General features: G+C 45.2%; 1 protein-coding gene across 1 annotated transcript in view; it reads right to left on the reverse strand.

Annotated features, from left to right (window-relative positions):
- The window catches only part of LOC109907155 (four and a half LIM domains protein 3-like), a 30,383-nt gene continuing 10,726 nt past the window's right edge, over positions 1–19,657 (reverse strand). The window contains exons 2-6 of the mRNA XM_020504958.2: positions 10,077–10,256; positions 6,933–7,107; positions 1,227–1,396; positions 901–1,087; positions 1–412 (exon numbers count right to left, since the gene is read on the reverse strand). Coding sequence (XP_020360547.1) covers positions 252–412; positions 901–1,087; positions 1,227–1,396; positions 6,933–7,107; positions 10,077–10,232 — 849 coding nt within the window. The 5' untranslated portion in view covers positions 10,233–10,256 and the 3' untranslated portion in view covers positions 1–251. The remainder of the gene's footprint in view (positions 413–900; positions 1,088–1,226; positions 1,397–6,932; positions 7,108–10,076; positions 10,257–19,657) is intronic.

Consider the following 19,657-nt stretch of genomic DNA (forward strand, 5'->3'; position numbering starts at 1 on the left):
TTCACTATTATTCTACAATGTATAAAATAGTAAAAATAAAGAAAAACCCTTGAATGAGTAGGTGTGTCCAAACGTTTGACTGGTACTGTATATATTTAGGGTGATGTAGTATTAAATATAGGTTGAGGTTTAGAGGCTCTCTTAAATGTACGATAGGTGGTCATGTCACCGCTCTGTGTTACAAACGGGATAGCTATAACTGTACATTTGTGATTGGTCAAGCACAGTTGAAGGACAGAGAAAGTGATTTCTCATTGGTCTTCTTGGTCGTTGTTGCAGTCTCCGCAAAGGATCTGGTCCCGGTCAGGGAAGAAGCCGGACCCAACCAGAGAGACAGAGCAGTGGGAGCACTTGAAGCAGGGCTGGTGCCACTGCCGATCCTGGAAAGAAATGTACTTCCCCTCGCCAAACCCTGGAGGGAATAAAACACCTAGCATGTATAGTAGCATACGAGTACGTCCCAAATGCCACCCTATTTCCAATATAGTGAACTACTTTTGACCAGCGTCCTATGGGCCCTGGTCAAAAGTAGTGCACTACAAAGGGAATAGGATGCCATGTGGGACGTATCCTATGACTACATAGAGAACATTGACTCTCACCTGGATTGACAGGTGTGCAGTAAGAAATGACATTCTGAACATTAAGTAATTCTATGGTTGGCTGTAATATCAGCCATGAACACCTGCCAGTTCTCTGCGTTCAGTTGAAACACTGGCATTCTAAACAGCCACAGGCTCTACCAATATATTTCCAGTATGTCTGTGCTCTGGCATGCAGGGCGTCTTTGCCTGGGCTGGTACTTAGTGCCACAGTGTAAGTGCAGTAAGTAGGGAATAGGGTGCCATTTGAGTGTTTCAAATCAACCCATATTATCTAGTGAAATGGAGAAGACATGACCTGTGATGGGCGAGTTACAGGAGGCACACTTCTGTGCGTAGAGGCTGCTGAAGCACTTGACGCAGTAGGGCGTGTCTCCCTGGGAGGTGAAGGGCTGGCCCGCCAGTGGGCTCTTACAGCCGTTGCACACCAAACACTCCTTGTGCCACGTCTCATCTTTGTAGCTGACGCCTCCTGTCGCCAGCGCCTACGCAGGACACATACCCATCAACCTTACTGACTTGATCTGACAAAGTGGTTTCACAAGAAACCGATCTACTACCGTGAGAACGTCAATAACAGTGACAGGGAGAGGATAATGTTGATTCGAGGAGACCCTGGTTCACCTTTTTGCAGAGGCTGCATCGCGGGGTGAACCTGCCCTCGTAGCAGGGTACACAGTAGTAGTCGTCTTTGTCGGGGATGAAGGACTGGCCACCGATGGGCTTCTCACAGCCATGGCACACAAAGCAGTCCTCGTGCCACGCAGAGCCCCCATACTCCAACTTCTTTGAGCCTGCCAGAGGGAGAAGGAGAGAGAGAGAGAGGGGAAGGGAGAGACTGAGACATAGATCGAGACAGAGATTGAGACTGCGATTGAGACAGACATAGATTAAGACTGAGACAGAGATTGAGACAGAGACTGAGACAGAGACTGAGATTGAGACAGAGACAGAGATTGAGACTGAGACAGAGATTGAGACTGAGATTGAGACAGACATAGATTGAGACTGAGACATAGATTGAGACAGACAGAGACTGAGATTGAGACAGACATAGATTGAGACTGAGACAGAGACTGAGATTGAGACAGACAGAGATTGAGACAGACAGAGATTGAGACAGATATCGAGACAGAGATTGAGACAGAGATTGAGACAGAGATTGAGACAGACAGAGATTGAGACAGACAGACAGATTGAGACTGAGACAGACAGATTGAGACTGAGATTGAGACTGAGATTGAGACTGAGATTGAGACAGAGATTGAAACAGAGATTGAGACAGAGATTGAGACAGAGATTGAGACAGAGATGGAGACAGACTGAGATTGAGACAGACATAGATTGAGACTGAGACAGAGACAGACTGAGATTGAGACAGACATATATTGAGACTGAGATTGAGACAGACAGACAGATTGAGACTGAGACAGACAGATTGAGACTGAGACAGACAGATTGAGACAGAGATGGAGACAGAGATGGAGACAGAGATGGAGACAGAGATGGAGACAGAGATGGAGACAGACTGAGATTGAGACAGACATAGATTGAGACAGACATAGATTGAGACTGAGATTGAGACAGACAGAGATTGAGACAGACAGACAGATTGAGACTGAGATTGAGACTGAGATTGAGACAGAGACAGAGATGGAGACAGACTGAGATTGAGACAGACATAGATTGAGACTGAGACAGAGACAGACTGAGATTGAGACAGATATATATTGAGACTGAGATTGAGACAGACAGAGACTGAGACAGACAGATTGAGACTGAGATTGAGACTGAGATTGAGACTGAGATAGAGACTGAGATTGAGACTGAGATTGAGACAGACTGAGATTGAGACAGACATAGATTGAGACAGAGACTGACAGAGATTGAGACAGAGATTGAGACTGAGACAGAGACAGACTGAGATTGAGACAGAGACAGACTGAGATTGAGACAGACATAGATTGAGACTGAGATTGAGACAGACACAGACTGAGACAGAGATTGAGACATAGATTGAGACACAGACAGGTTTGGTATAATTCACTCTGTCTGCAAGAGTCATCACCTGTGTAGTCATCACAACTACCGGTTTGTGTGCCTTGTCAGCCACTTGAGTTCTGGGTTAGAATGTCAAACCTCAGTATGCGTAATCTCCTAGTTCTGACACCTACTGCTACAGCTGGTTCTGATTGAGGACCTTGCTACTAATAAATGTGTTTGTTTTTTATGACTGTGGTTTTCTTTCTGCTTGCATTTTGGATTTATATTATGACATGTATTTTTTGTTGTAATTCAGGGCTCATATACTTTGTTCTAAATATGACTATCTGACAAAATCAAGGTTAAATAAAGGTAAAAAAAAGATTTTTTACCAAACCAGATAATTCAGTAAAACCTGGACACCATCCAGTCTGACTTGCTATAACTCCATCCAGTCTGACTTGCTGTAACACCATCCAGTCTGACCTGCTATAACACCATCCAGTCTGACTTGCTGTAACACCATCCAGTCTGACTTGCTGTAACACCATCCAGTCTGACTTGCTATAACACCATCCAGTCTGACTTGCTATAACACCATCCAGTCTGACTTGCTGTAACACCATCCAGTCTGACTTGCTGTAACACCATCCAGTCTGACTTGCTGTAACACCATCCAGTCTGACTTGCTGTAACACCATCCAGTCTGACTTGCTGTAACACCATCCAGTCTGACTTGCTATAACACCATCCAGTCCTGACTTGCTGTAACACCATCCAGTCTGACTTGCTATAACACCATCCAGTCTGACTTGCTGTAACACCATCCAGTCTGACTTGCTGTAACACCATCCAGTCTGACCTGCTATAACACCATCCAGTCTGACTTGCTGTAACACCATCCAGTCTGACTTGCTGTAACACCATCCAGTCTGACTTGCTATAACACCATCCAGTCTGACTTGCTATAACACCATCCAGTCTGACTTGCTGTAACACCATCCAGTCTGACTTGCTGTAACACCATCCAGTCTGACTTGCTGTAACACCATCCAGTCTGACTTGCTGTAACACCATCCAGTCTGACTTGCTGTAACACCATCCAGTCTGACTTGCTATAACACCATCCAGTCCTGACTTGCTGTAACACCATCCAGTCTGACTTGCTATAACACCATCCAGTCTGACTTGCTGTAACACCATCCAGTCTGACTTGCTGTAACACCATCCAGTCTGACTTGCTGTAACACCATCCAGTCTGACTTGCTGTAACACCATCCAGTCTGACTTGCTGTAACACCATCCAGTCTGACTTGCTATAACACCATCCAGTCTGACTTGCTATAACACCATCCAGTCTGACTTGCTGTAACACCATCCAGTCTGACTTGCTGTAACACCATCCAGTCTGACTTGCTATAACACCATCCAGTCCTGACTTGCTGTAACACCATCCAGTCTGACTTGCTATAACACCATCCAGTCTGACTTGCTGTAACACCATCCAGTCTGACTTGCTGTAACACCATCCAGTCTGACTTGCTGTAACACCATCCAGTCTGACTGCTAATCCAGTCTGACTTGCTGTAACACCATCCAGTCTGACTTGCTGTAACACCATCCAGTCTGACTTGCTGTAACACCATCCAGTCTGACTTGCTGTAACACCATCCAGTCTGACTTGCTGTAACACCATCCAGTCTGACTTGCTATAACACCATCCAGTCTGACTTGCTGTAACACCATCCAGTCTGACTTGCTGTAACACCATCCAGTCTGACTTGCTATAACACCATCCAGTCTGACTTGCTGTAACACCATCCAGTCTGACTTGCTATAACACCATCCAGTCTGACTTGCTATAACACCATCCAGTCTGACCTGCTATAACATCATCCAGTCTGACCTGCTATAACACCATCCAGTCTGACCTGCTGTAACACCACCCAGTCTGATCTGCTATAACACCATCCAGTCTAACCTGCTATAACACCATCCAGTCTGACCTGCTATAACACCATCCAGTCTGACCTGCTATAACACCATCCAGTCTGACTTGCTATAACACCATCCAGTCTGACTTGCTATAACACCATCCAGTCTGACTTGCTATAACACCATCCAGTCTGACCTGCTATAACACCATCCAGTCCTGACTTGCTATAACACCATCCAGTCTGACTTGCTATAACACCATCCAGTCTGACTTGCTATAACACCATCCAGTCTGACTTGCTATAACACCATCCAGTCTGACTTGCTATAACACCATCCAGTCTGACCTGCTATAACACCATCCAGTCTGACTTGCTGTAACACCATCCAGTCTGACCTGCTATAACACCATCCAGTCTGACTTGCTGTAACACCATCCAGTCTGACTTGCTGTAACACCATCCAGTCTGACTTGCTGTAACACCATCCAGTCTGACTTGCTGTAACACCATCCAGTCTGACTTGCTATAACACCATCCAGTCTGACTTGCTATAACACCATCCAGTCTGACTTGCTGTAACACCATCCAGTCTGACTTGCTGTAACACCATCCAGTCTGACTTGCTGTAACACCATCCAGTCTGACTTGCTATAACACCATCCAGTCTGACTTGCTGTAACACCATCCAGTCTGACTTGCTATAACACCATCCAGTCTGACTTGCTATAACACCATCCAGTCTGACCTGCTATAACATCATCCAGTCTGACCTGCTATAACACCATCCAGTCTGACCTGCTGTAACACCACCCAGTCTGATCTGCTATAACACCATCCAGTCTAACCTGCTATAACACCATCCAGTCTGACCTGCTATAACACCATCCAGTCTAACCTGCTATAACACCATCCAGTCTGACCTGCTATAACACCATCCAGTCTGACCTGCTATAACACCATCCAGTCTGACTTGCTATAACACCATCCAGTCTGACTTGCTATAACACCATCCAGTCTGACTTGCTATAACACCATCCAGTCTGACCTGCTATAACACCATCCAGTCCTGACTTGCTATAACACCATCCAGTCTGACTTGCTGTAACACCATCCAGTCTGACTTGCTATAACACCATCCAGTCTGACCTGCTGTAACACCATCCAGTCTGACTTGCTATAACACCATCCAGTCTGACCTGCTGTAACACCATCCAGTCTGACCTGCTATAACACCATCCAGTCTGACCTGCTGTAACACCATCCAGTCTGACTTGCTATAACACCATCCAGTCTGACCTGCTGTAACACCATCCAGTCTGACCTGCTATAACACCATCCAGTCTGACCTGCTGTAACACCATCCAGTCTGACCTGCTATAACACCATCCAGTCTGACTTGCTATAACACCATCCAGTCTGACCTGCTGTAACACCATCCAGTCTGACCTGCTGTAACACCATCCAGTCTGACCTGCTGTAACACCATCCAAACATCCAGTAATATTATTCATACTTTATTTAAACTTCTGACTTTAAGCGTCCCCCACAAATAAACACTTCCTCCAAGTAGGTAATAAAAGTAGCCAAAATAAACAGCGAGCCATGCCTATGAAAATGAACATCAGATCTCTTAATTATTGCCTTTTGTTTTACGAGCTTTGGGAACTGAAATGCGCACGTGGGGAGGTCGGCCAGTGCAATCGCAATTGGCTGCATTTTTAAGAGGGGCGAGGAGGCAGTGTAGTGTTCAACTGCGGTAGACCATAGAAACGAGCCAAAACGACTACTCAGTGCTCAGTTGTACAGAAACTGTGGAGAAATAACCCCCAATCTGGCCTGTCCAGATTGAATCCTGTGTCATTTCCAGCCCTGTCCTGTCCAGCCCCTGCTGGTGGTGTAACACTGCCATGCCGTCACAAAGACCGTTGGGCCAGAAGTCAACTGAGAGGTACTTTCGGTCAAATGAGCAGACAATCACAATCACATCCAAGCTGTGTCACACACAGCTCAACCACAAAAATACATTAGACTGCGTCCCAAATGGCACCCTATTCCCTACGTAGGGCACCACTTCTGACCAGGCCCATACGGCTATGCCTTCCGCGACTGCTTGTGAAAACGCCTATGTCTATACTTCCGTGACGTTGACAGAGAGAGAGCTGCTTAGTCAAAAGTCATGACAGTGGTTAAACGCCTGTCTGTGATAGGTGTGAGAACAGCAGTTGAGTAACTGAGGCCAAAGCAGGCCATTTTTTATGTCACGGCAACTATGATGGATAGGTAACCAGGTCAGCGCAGTACAGCTCGGCTCAGCTCAGTAGGACGAAAGGGTGTTGTCATGTATCCCCGCACGTTTTTGGGAGTTTCGATGTTTCTGCTACTCAAGGGAAGCAGTAGCAGGTGTGGGTACCTGGCATGACGGGCTTGTCGCAGGCCACACACTTGGACGAGAACTCATTGTGGTAGCAGTCGTTGCACAGCAGCGCCTCCTCCTGGCTGGTGAAGGGCTCGTCCGCCAGCGAGCGGTCACAGCGCAAACAACGGAAACAGTGTTCGTGGTAGTGCCTGTCCTCGTAGAACAGCTCCTGGAGAGGGAAAGGGAGAAAGGTCATTACTGGTAATTACTGGTAATTACTGATGGGAAACTCAGCAGTAAGATTTTGGCAGTTAAATGCAACAACAAAACACATTATTTATAGAAAGCAAACTATTCATACGTTTTTTTTTTACACTGTAAACAAATACTATAATTTGTTTACAAGCATGATAGCTGTACTTTTAGTTTATGGTTGCTGCAGCTTGTTGGCTATTAGCCAATCAGCATTTCTCGATGAGTTCAAAGCATGTGAATGCATCCAACTGGTATTTGTGACTTTAAAACAGGTAACTAACACCTTCCTACAACGAGCTAGATTAGATCTGTTAACAGGGAGCTAGATCAGATCTGTTAACAAGGAGCTAGATCAGATCTGTTAACAAGGAGCTAGATCAGATCTGTTAACAGGGAGCTAGATCAGATCTGTTAACAAGGCGCTAGATCAGATCTGTTAACAAGGAGCTAGATTAACAAGAAACTAGATTAGATCTGTTAACAAGGCGCTAGATCAGATCTGTTAACAAGGAGCTAGATTAGATCTGTTAACAAGGAGCTAGATTAGATCTGTTAACAAGGAGCTAGATCAGATCTGTTAACAAGGAGCTAGATCAGATCTGTTAACAAGGAGCTAGATTAGATCTGTTAACAAGGAGCTAGATTAGATCTGTTAACAAGGAGCTAGATCAGATCTGTTAACAAGGAGCTAGATTAGATCTGTTAACAAGGAGCTAGATTAACAACAAACTAGATTAGATCTGTTAACAAGGAGCTAGATTAGATCTGTTAACAAGGAGCTAGATTAACAAGCATGTGAATGCATCCAACTGGTATTTGTGACTTTAAAACAGGTAACTAACACCTTCCTACTTGGTCATGAACACAGCATTATAATCCGTAAAATTGGGATTGAAAGACCATTCACATCAATTGTGGCTGATGGGCAGAGATATCGGAGGTCGGGCTCATTCTGATAGTTGGTAACCATTTTGATGTGGTCCATACCTTTCCAGATCTGTTAACAAGGAGCTAGATCAGATCTGTTAACAAGGAGCTAGATCAGATCTGTTAACAAGGAGCTAGATCAGATCTGTTAACAAGGAGCTAGATTAGATCTGTTAACAAGGAGCTAGATTAGATCTGTTAACAAGGAGCTAGATTAGATCTGCTAACAAGGAGCTAGATTACATGTGTTAACAAGGAGCTAAATTAACAAGAAGCTAGATTAGATCTGCTAACAAGGAGCTAGATTAGATCTGTTAACAAGGAGCTAGATTAGATCTGCTAACAAGGAGCTAGATTAACAACGAGCTAGATTAGATCTGTTAACAAGGAGCTAGATCAGATCTGTTAACAAGGATCTAGATTAACAAGGAGCTAGATCAGATCTGTTAACAAGGATCTAGATTAACAAGGAGCTAGATTAGATCTGTTAGCAAGGAGCTAGATTAGATCTGTTAACAAGGAGCTAGATTAACAAGAAACTAGATTAGATCTGTTAACAAGGAGCTAGATTAGATCTGTTAACAAGGAGCTAGATTAGATCTGTTAACAAGGAGCTAGATTAGATCTGTTAACAAGGAGCTAGATCAGATCTGTTAACAAGGAGCTAGATTAACAAGAAACTAGATTAGATCTGTTAACAAGGAGCTAGATTAACAAGGAGCTAGATCAGATCTGTTAACAAGGAGCTAGATTAGATCTGTTAACAAGGAGCTAGATTAGATCTGTTAACAAGGAGCTAGATTAGATCTGTTAACAAGGAGCTAGATCAGATCTGTTAACAAGGAGCTAGATTAGATCTGTTAACAAGGAGCTAGATTAGATCTGTTAACAAGGAGCTAGATTAACAAGAAACTAGATTAGATCTGTTAACAAGGAGCTAGATCAGATCTGTTAACAAGGAGCTAGATTAACAAGAAACTAGATTAGATCTGTTAACAAGGAGCTAGATTCGATCTGTTAACAAGGAGCTAGATTAGATCTGTTAACAAGGAGCTAGATTAACAAGAAACTAGATTAGATCTGTTAACAAGGAGCTAGATTAGATCTGTTAACAAGGAGCTAGATTAGATCTGTTAACAAGGAGCTAGATTAGATCTGTTAACAAGGAGCTAGATCAGATCTGTTAACAAGGCGCTAGATTAGATCTGTTAACAAGGAGCTAGATTAACAAGAAACTAGATTAGATCTGTTAACAAGGAGCTAGATTAACAAGAAACTAGATTAGATCTGTTAACAAGGAGCTAGATTAGATCTGTTAACAAGGATCTAGATTAACAAGGAGCTAGATTAACAAGAAACTAGATTAGATCTGTTAACCAGGAGGTTTTAAGTAAATATTGAAACACCACCACTTTTGTTCCAGGTCAACCGTAGTGCAAGCGAACACTGTTAAAACACATTGCATGATTCATGTCTCACATTATGTTCTGGGTGAAAACTATATATATATAATCTATTAGATCTGACACGCGTAGGTTTTTACAGAACCACTACAGGGAATGGGACTGAGAAGGATGAGTGCTGTGAGTTGTGTGTGGAGGAGGATGAGGGCCAAAGCTAACAGAACCTTGATTTACTGCGAGCCCCTCCAAAGGGAGTCTATAACTCAGGGGTCACCCGTGCCCCGTGGCGCCTAAGGGTGTTCCCTCCAGCCTTATGTTTTCATTTGACTCTAACTAAAAGGCCTTAATGTCTGGCAGGAGGAACTCAAAGGGGATTTGCAGACGTCTGGGTATTCGACAACGAGCAGGAAAGTTATGTTTTCCAAAAACTCCATCTGCTCTTTAGAATCCACAAAAGATAACCACGAGGACAAGGACAAACACACACACACACACGTGAAAACCTCAGAAGAGACCGCACATACAGAGGTGTAGACAGACAACAGAAAACACCCACTAGCCACAAGTAAACACACACACACACACACACACACACCCCCTTGTATATGCTTACCCGTGCGTTGTGTGCGATGAGCTCCTTGCACTCCTGACATGTGTTGGCATACAGGCGGTCATAGCAGGGGATACAGTGGGAAACGCCCTCCACCTGAATGTATTTGCGTCCGTAAAGGGACTCCTTGCACTCACCACAGTCAAAACGGTCACTCATGTTGTCTTATTTCTGATTCACCTCCTGAAGTCAAAACATCACAACCACAGTGAAGGGGTGTTAGCTGAGAGAAGGAGGAGAGGAATCAGGACAGCGCTGTGAGCATGTGAGGGCGGAGGGAGTAAAGGAGAGGGGGGCGAGAGAGAAAGCAAGGGAGAGAGAGAGAGAGAGGGACAGAGGGGAAAGAGAGAGGGACGGGGGAGTGACATGTTGACCAGACCGAACATGCATGTTGATTTTGTCCCCCCACACCAGACGCGATCAGAACAAGTAGGTTGAAATATCAAAACGAACTCTGAACCAATTATATTAATTTGAGGACAGGTCGATAAGCAAACATTTATGGCAATTTAGCTAGCTAGCTTGCTTGCTGAAATGCACAATATCCTCTACTCCGAAAATTAATCCACAGGTAAACGGTAAACTGAGTTTTAGGAGATGGGAGTTAGAGAGAGAAAGAGAGAGAGAAAGAGGGCAAAAGAGTGAGAGAGAAAGAGGGCAAAAGAGAGGGAGAAAGATGGAAGGAGAGAGAAGGAAGGAGAGAGAGGCAAGGAGAGAAAGAGGGAGAGAGAGAGAGACAGAGAGAGAGAGAGAGAGAAAGGGAAGGAAGGAGAGGCAAGGAGAGAAAGAGAGAGAGGGAAGGAAGGAGAGAGAGAAGGAAGGAGCGAGAGTCAAGGAGAGAAAGAGAGGGAAGGAAGGAGAGAGAGAAGGGAGGGGAGAGAGAAAGAGGGAGAAAGAGAGAGAGAGAGAGAGAGGGAGGGAGAAAGAGAGAGAGAAAGAGAGAGAGAGAGAGAAGGAAGGAAGGAAGGAAGGAGAGAGAGGGAGAGCCAGCAGATACAGGGGAAGGGGGGAGATGAGAGAGAGAGAGAGGAGAGAGAGAGAGAGAGAGAGAGAGAGAGAGAGAGAGAGAGAGAGAGAGAGAGAGAGAGAGAGAGAGAGAGAGAGAGAGAGAGAGAGAGAGAGAGAGAGAGAGAGAGAGAGAGAGAGAGAGAGAGAGAGAGAGAGAGAGAGAGAGAGAGAGAGAGAGAGAGAGAGAAGGAAGGAAGGAGAGAGAGGGAGAGCCAGCAGATACAGGGGAAATGAGAATGAGTTAGAGAGGGGGAGAGAGAGAGAGAAATAGAGAGAGAAATAGAGAGAGAAATAGAGAGAGAAATAGAGAGAGACAGCAGATACAGGGGAAATTAAGGTCTATTAACTTTTATTGCTCTCTGATTAGAGATGAAGATAGAGAATAGAGGTTTTAATGGGATTGAACTCTCACACACAGTCTAGTAATGTTTGTTTTGTTATCAATAAGAACCCCATTTGGATCTGTGATTAACAGGAACCCTGAGAACATGAAAACAAATGATGCGGAGAGAGCGAGAGAGGGGGATATGCGTCAACAGCAACCTTGGGAAAATCCTCTGCATTTTCATTAACAGCAGACTCGTACATTTCTTCAGTGAAAACAATGTACTGAGCAAATGTCAAATTGGCTTTGTACCAAATTACCGTACGACGGACCACGTATTCACCCTGCCACTCTAATTGACAAACATACAAACCCAAACAAAGGCAAATTGGCACGAGGGTCTGCTATACAAATTGACGGAAAGTGGTGTTGGGGGAATAACATACCACATTATAAAATCCATGTACACAAACAACAACATTTCTTTCCACAGGACCATGGGATGAGACAGGGAAGCAGCTTAAGCCCCACGCTCTCCAACATATATATAAACGAATTGGCGCGAGCACCAGAACAGTCTGCAGCATCTGGCCTCACCCTACTAGAATCTGATGTCAAATGTCTACTTTTTCTGATGATCTGGTGCGTCTGTCAACAACCAAGGAGAGAATACAGCAGCACCTAGATATTCTGCACAGATTCTGTCAGACCTGGTCCCTGACAGACCTGGTCCCTGACAGACCTGGTCCCTGACAGACCTGGTCCCTGACAGACCTGGGTCCTGACAGACCTGGTCCCTGACAGACCTGGTCCCTGACAGACCTGGTCCCTGACAGACCTGGGTCCTGACAGACCTGGGCCCTGACAGACCTGGGCCCTGACAGTAAGTCTCAGTAAGACAAAAACAATTGTGTTCCAAAAAAGGTCCAGTTGCCAGGACCACAAATACAAATTCCATCTAGACACCGTTGCCCTAGAGCACACAAAAACTATACATACCTCGGCCTAAACATCAGCACCACAATTAACTTCCACAAAGCTGTGAACGATCTGAGAGACAAGGCAAGAAGGGCTTTCTATGCAATCAGAAACATAAAATTTGACATACCAATGAGGATCTGGCTAAATGGAATTATTTCACTATGGTCTATTTATTGCCCACCTCCCCACTCTTCCCGAAAACAAGCAGGTCCAGGGGCTCTGTTCACAAACACAATTAGACCCAACAGAGCCCCAGGACAGCAACACAATTAGACCCAACCAAACAAAAGATAATTACTTGACACATTGGAAAGAATTAACAAAAAATTGAGAAAACTAGAATGCTATTTGATCCACAGAGACACAGTGGCAGAATGTCAGGACTTCTGCAGAAGTCGGTCCCTCTCCTTGTTCGGGCGACGTTCGGCGGTCGACGTCACTGGCCTTCTAGCCACCGCTGATCGACTTTTCATTTTCCATTTGTTTTGTCTTTGTCTTACACACCTGGTTTCACTCACCCAATTACCAGTTTAGTATTTAACCCTCTGTTCCCCATGTTTGGTTGTGAGTGAATGTTTGTTGTATTTGTGGTCTGTATTGTGGGCTTGGATTTATCTTGTATTTTGATGACTTTGAGTAAAGTTACTTTTATTCACTCATCTCTGCTGTCCTGCGCCTGCCTCCTCTGCACCAGCTGCACATAGATCCTTACACAGAATACCTGACCACTGTGACTGACCCAAACTTAAGAAAAGCTTTGACTATGTACAGACTCAGTGAACATAGCCTTGCTATTGAGAAAGGCCGCCGAAGGCAGACCTGGCTCCCAAGAGAAAACAGACTATGTGCACACTGCCCACAAAATGAGGTGGAAACTGAAACGGAGAAGGGGTTGGATCTGCAGCTTTTCCTACGGAACAGGAAGGGCAGATAGGGTCCATTAGGATCCACATTGGCAACATTACAAATGGCACCACATTCCCTTTATAGTAGTTCAAAGTAGTTCACCGCAGGAATTACACGACTGCCAGAAGATCTCAAGAGTTTAGGCATCACCGGCTCAAGGAAACAATGTCAGGAACATGGCATTGACAGAGACTAAAGGCAGACACAAATGTTTCTCTTGGAAGCCGTTTCGTTTATAATATTTTCCCTCTTTTCGGGGCAAAGAATACCCTTGAACTGCTTTCAGAATGTCAAAAAGTGTGGAGCGAGGAGGAGGAGGAGGAGGGTTGTGGGTTCAGCGATGTGCAGCTGAGAAACAGACGGTGGTTTTAAAAAAAAGTGGGAGTGAAGTGACGGCCCTGAGGGTGAAGGGTTCAGCAGCCCCCGCCGATCAGACAGAACTGACGTCACAGCCTTACAGGCTCCATGTCAAAGTGGCGACTGAACCCAGGAACAGGCTGCGTTCCAAATGGAAACCCTATTTCCTATATAGTGCCACCCATTTTGAACCAGGGCCCATAGGACTGTGGTCTAAAGTAGTGCACTATGTAGGGAATAGGGTGTAATTTGAGATGCAGAACCTGGTGCTCCTAATGAAGCCGACTGCATTTCTCGGAAATGCATTTGCAGGGGGGTGTCTTGATATGGAACGGGGGAGTGGGGGATTCCTTCCATTGCCCATGAAAGGAATCCCATCCAACAGTTGATGTTTTGTTTTCCAGGTACTGAGGTAAATATACTGGATGCCACAAGCTATTTGAATCTGGTCCATTAAGTAGTCATCTCAGCAGTGAGTGGGATTTACGTGCCATTAAAATGAAGAGCCTCAGACTTTATTTAACATTCTGAGCCCCTGTTAAAACACCATGACAAGCAAACAAGAAAGAAGAGCTGGTGAAAGAACAACTCCTGTTTTATCCACCTTATTTGTCTATTTTGTTTATTATCAAGCAACTGAAACTTGGTTGAGTAGCCCCTTTACAAAAATGTCATAGCAGCAGAGCATTTGGAAAATGGTAAAATTCAGTCATATCATTTCCCATGAGCAAGACTGCATCAGCCTGAAGAGGGTTGAGGCTTTGCAAGTTCAAAGACAAAATGGACGGAACACGAAACAGACACAACTCCGTCACACTTTCATGTCTGTTTATTGTCAGAGCAGTGGAAATCAGCTTGACTTCCCCAGCTAATGTCTCTCAGGTTTATATTCTGGTCCATACATCCCTAGGATCACCACTACACTGATACAATGGCCGTTCTTCCGGACATAGTTCCTCCTTCTACAGCTCTCTGATGGCCCCGGTATGACATCTGCAAATGCATTCTTTGTACTCCAGCTGTTGTGTCACCGAGCACAGACATTATGATATTCCTTTCTACGAAAGTCATACCAAAAAAAAGAAAAGAAAAAAGAATATGTCCGAAATACAAACCACGGCTTTCTATTGGATGATCTAACTCTACACGCGCTCCAGCAGGTGTATCTCACTGATCATCCCTAAAGCCAACACCTCATTTGGCCGCCTTTCGTTCCAGTACTCTGCTGCCTGTGACTGGAACGAATTGCAAAAATCGCTGAAGTTGGAGACTTTTATCTCCCTCACCAACTTCAAACATCAGCTATCTGAGCAGCTAACCGATCGCTGCAGCTGTACATAGTCTATTGGTAAATAGCCCACCCTTTTTCACCTACCTCATCCCCATACTGTTTTTATTTATTTACTTTTCTGCTCTTTTGCACACCAATATCTCTACCTGTACATGACCATCTGATCATTCATCACTCCAGTGTTAATCTGCAAAATTGTAATTATTCGCCTACCTCCTCATGCCTTTTGCACACATTGTATATAGACTCCCCCTTTGTTTTCTACTGTGTTATTGACTTGTTAATTGTTTACTCCATGTGTAACTCTTTGTTGTCTGCTCACACTGCTATGCTTTATCTTGGCCAGGTCGCAGTTGCAAATGAGAACTTGTTCTCAACTAGCCTACCTGTTAAGGTTAAATAAAGGTGAAATAAAAAAATAAAAATTGAGTCTACCCTCCCACAGACAATTCAGTTTCAGCTCATTTATACAATGTCCAGACTCTTCTGTTATAGTAATAACTACTGTACTACAAAGAGTCTCCTGTGGGGGAGATGACTGACCCTGAATGAGCCACGTCAGTGGTTCATCATCATTATGACTGGGGGTTGAAATACACATGGACGTGCCCTGGGTATAGAGGGAACGCCTCAAAGATATATGGAGAATAATAAAGAGAATTGACTGAACAACACACACGCACACACACACACAATATGTTGGCTGGCATCATTGTTTTCAGCCACAGATGGGTTGAACACATCCTTCTACACGTGTCTTTCTTCCAACCAACTGTGTCTTTCTTCCAACCACATAAAATGTATCTGTGTCTCCGCGTTGCGCTCCCAGTGAGACGTTAAGTCAAACAAAAAGCCATCAGAGGGAGACTTGTTTTTCTCTCCTAGCACACTGCTGTTATAACTGGCCAGGAGGACACATGGGTATTCTTCAGTGATATATTGGTTGCGCTGGCTGGTAAAAGATTAATCGGAGTCATTGACTCTGAAGGCTTTGTACTGTGAGCCAGACAGCAAAACTCTCTCTCTCTCTTCATCTTCCACATAGTCCAACGACAGACCAGGCCGCCTCTCCCTGTCTCACACATGGCCCAGCGACAGACCAGGCCGCCTCTCCCTGTCTCACACATGGCCCAGCGACAGACCAGGCCGCCTCGCCCTGTCTCACACATGGCCCAGCGACAGACCAGGCCGCCTCGCCCTGTCTCACACATGGCCCAGCGACAGACCAGGCCGCGTCACCCTGTCTCACTCATGGCCCAGCGACAGACCAGGCCGCCTCTCCCTGTCTCATATATGGCCCAGCGACAGACCAGGCCGCCTCTCCCTGTCTCACACATGGCCCAGCGACAGACCAGGCCGCCTCACCCTGTCTCACACATGGCCCAGCGACAGACCAGGCCGCCTCGCCCTGTCTCACACATGGCCCAGCGACAGACCAGGCCGCCTCGCCCTGTCTCACACATGGCCCAGCGACAGACCAGGCCGCCTCACCCTGTCTCACACATGGCCCAGCGACAGACCAGGCCGCGTCACCCTGTCTCACACATGGCCCAGCGACAGACCAGGCCGCGTCACCCTGTCTCACACATGGCCCAGCGACAGACCAGGCCGCGTCACCCTGTCTCACACATGGCCCAGCGACAGACCAGGCCGCGTCACCCTGTCTCACACATGGCCCAGCGACAGACCAGGCCGCGTCGCCCTGTCTCACACATGGCCCAGCGACAGACCAGGCCGCCTCGCCCTGTCTCACACATGGCCCAGCGACAGACCAGGCCGCGTCACCCTGTCTCACACATGGCCCAGCGACAGACCAGGCCGCGTCACCCTGTCTCACACATGGCCCAGCGACAGACCAGGCCGCGTCACCCTGTCTCACACATGGCCCAGCGACAGACCAGGCCGCGTCACCCTGTCTCACACATGGCCCAGTGACAGACCAGGCCGCCTCGCCCTGTCTCACACATGGCCCAGCGACAGAACAGGCCGCGTCACCCTGTCTCACACATGGCCCAGCGACAGACCAGGCCGCCTCACCCTGTCTCACACATGGCCCAGCGACAGACCAGGCCGCGTCACCCTGTCTCACACATGGCCCAGCGACAGACCAGGCCGCCTCGCCCTGTCTCACACATGGCCCAGCGACAGACCAGGCCTATCTGAACTTGTTTTCTTTCTAATCTGACATTTTATTCAGAGTGCAGAGCCAGTTGGAAGTGTGTGAGCCTTGAGTTAGTTCGGGAGGTTCTCTCTCTGCCATGAGTTAGTTCTGCGGGGGGGCTCTCTCTGCCATGAGTTAGTTCTGCAGGGGGCTCTCTCTGCCATGAGTTAGTTCGGGAGGTTCTCTCTCTGCCATGAGTTAGTTCGGGAGGTTCTCTCTCTGCCATGAGTTAGTTCTGCAGGGTTCTCTCTCTGCCATGAGTTAGTTCTGCAGGGGGCTCTCTCTGCCATGAGTTGGATCTGCAGGGGGCTCTCTCTGCCATGAGTTGGATCTGCAGGGGGCTCTCTCTGCCATGAGTTGGATCTGCAGGGGGCTCTATCTGCCATGAGTTGGATCTGCAGGGGGCTCTATCTGCCATGAGTTGGATCTGCAGGGGGCTCTATCTGGTACTGCTCCCCTCTCTCCTTTATCCCAGTATAAAGAGGTGACTGCTCCCCTCTCCTTTATCCCAGTACAAAGAGGTGACTGCTCCCCTCTCCTTTATCCCAGTATAAAGAGGTGACTGTTCCCCTCTCCTTTATCCCAGTATAAAGAGGTGACTGCTCCGCCCTCTCCTTTATCCCAGTACAAAGAGATGACTGCTCCCCTCTCCTTTATCCCAGTACAAAGAGGTGACTGCTCCCCTCTCCTTTATCCCAGTATAAAGAGGTGACTGTTCCCCTCTCCTTTATCCCAGTATAAAGAGGTGACTGCTCCCCTCTCCTTTATCCCAGTACAAAGAGATGACTGCTCCCCTCTCCTTTATCCCAGTACAAAGAGGTGACTGCTCCTCTCTCCTTTATCCCAGTACAAAGAGGTGACTGCTCCTCTCTTTTATCCGGGTACCGGCACCCCCAATGTGAGGTGGCTGATATCCTGACGGATCACAAAGGGCTGTTAGCTGCCTGCGCGCACACAAACCAAAATGAACACTACTGGTATTCGCATTTGTTGTCTTTGAGGGGAAAGCGCTCATCAAATCAATATGCAATTTCTGTCTGTTTCAACATTCCCAAACGGGATGTTTTGAGACACAGAGTTCTTGAATGTCAACCAAGCCCAACATTCCTAGACCAATGTCCTTCTGAGGTCACTTCAAGCAATGTGTTGAAAAAAAGACTGCATTGGGAAACACACACTGGGCGATGATGATGAGGATGATGAGGAGGATGAGGATGATGATGGCATAGCACATGAAGACAAGTGAAGACATCTTCATTCTTATCTGAATTTACTTACAAGCACGGACTGATTAATGTCTTCACCTGCTCGTAGGGTAGTAATCAAAATATCCCTTGCTGACATTAAAACAGAAACCCTGAGTCTGTGATCTTTCACCTGCCCATTGGGGAACATTAAAAGCTAAATTAATGAGAGGCTACGTGCTTGGCTGTGTTTAGCTTGGGCTTCCAGCTGACCGTTTTTACCCTGCAGAGAACAATGCAAGCTGCAACTGAAAGAACTCTTCGAACCACGTCCCTCCTACACCACCTCTGGTGCATACCAAAACAAAGGGCCAAACCAGATAACAAATAGAGATATCACTGTGCCAAGGCCTTCTTTGCGCTGAAAGCCTGAGCATGATCTGTTGCTGAAGTCGGTCTAGTCAAGCTAACAAAAAAGAGCATAAAGTTAGAAGAAATTCTGAAGAAAAATCTATTGAAATTAGGAATATAGCATGTATAAATCTACTGTATAACTCTATACTGTATACATCTATACTGTATAAATCTACTGTATACATCCATACTGTATACATCCATACTGTATAAATCTACTGTAAACATCTATACTGTATATATCAATACTTTATACATCTATACTGTATACATCTATACTGTATATCAATACTTTATACATCTATACTTTCTACATCTATACTGTATAAATCTATACATCTATACTGTATACATCAATACTTTATACATCCATACTGTATACATCCATACTGTATAAATCTACTGTATACATCAATACTTTATACATCCATACTGTATACATCTATACTGTATAAATCTATACTTTATACATCTATACTGTATAAATCAATACTTTATACATCTCTACTGTATACATCTATACTGTATACATCTATACTGTATAAACCAATACTTTATACATCTATACTGTATACATCTATACTGTATACATCTATACTTTATACATCTATACTGTATACATCAATACTTTATACATCTATACTGTATACATCTATACTGTATCCATCTATACTTTATACATCTATACTGTATAAATCAATACTTTATACATCTATACTGTATAAATCAATACTTTATACATCTATACTGTATACATCTATAGTGTATACATCTATACTTTATACATCTATACTGTATACATCAATACTTTATACATCTATACTGTATACATCTATACTGTATACATCTATACTGTATACATCTATACTTTATACATCTATACTGTATAAATCAATACTTTATACATCTATACTGTATAAATCAATACTTTATACATCTATACTGTATAAATCAATA

The sequence above is a fragment of the Oncorhynchus kisutch genome, linkage group LG17 (assembly GCF_002021735.2).
Source record: "Oncorhynchus kisutch isolate 150728-3 linkage group LG17, Okis_V2, whole genome shotgun sequence".
Lineage (NCBI taxonomy): Eukaryota > Metazoa > Chordata > Actinopteri > Salmoniformes > Salmonidae > Oncorhynchus > Oncorhynchus kisutch.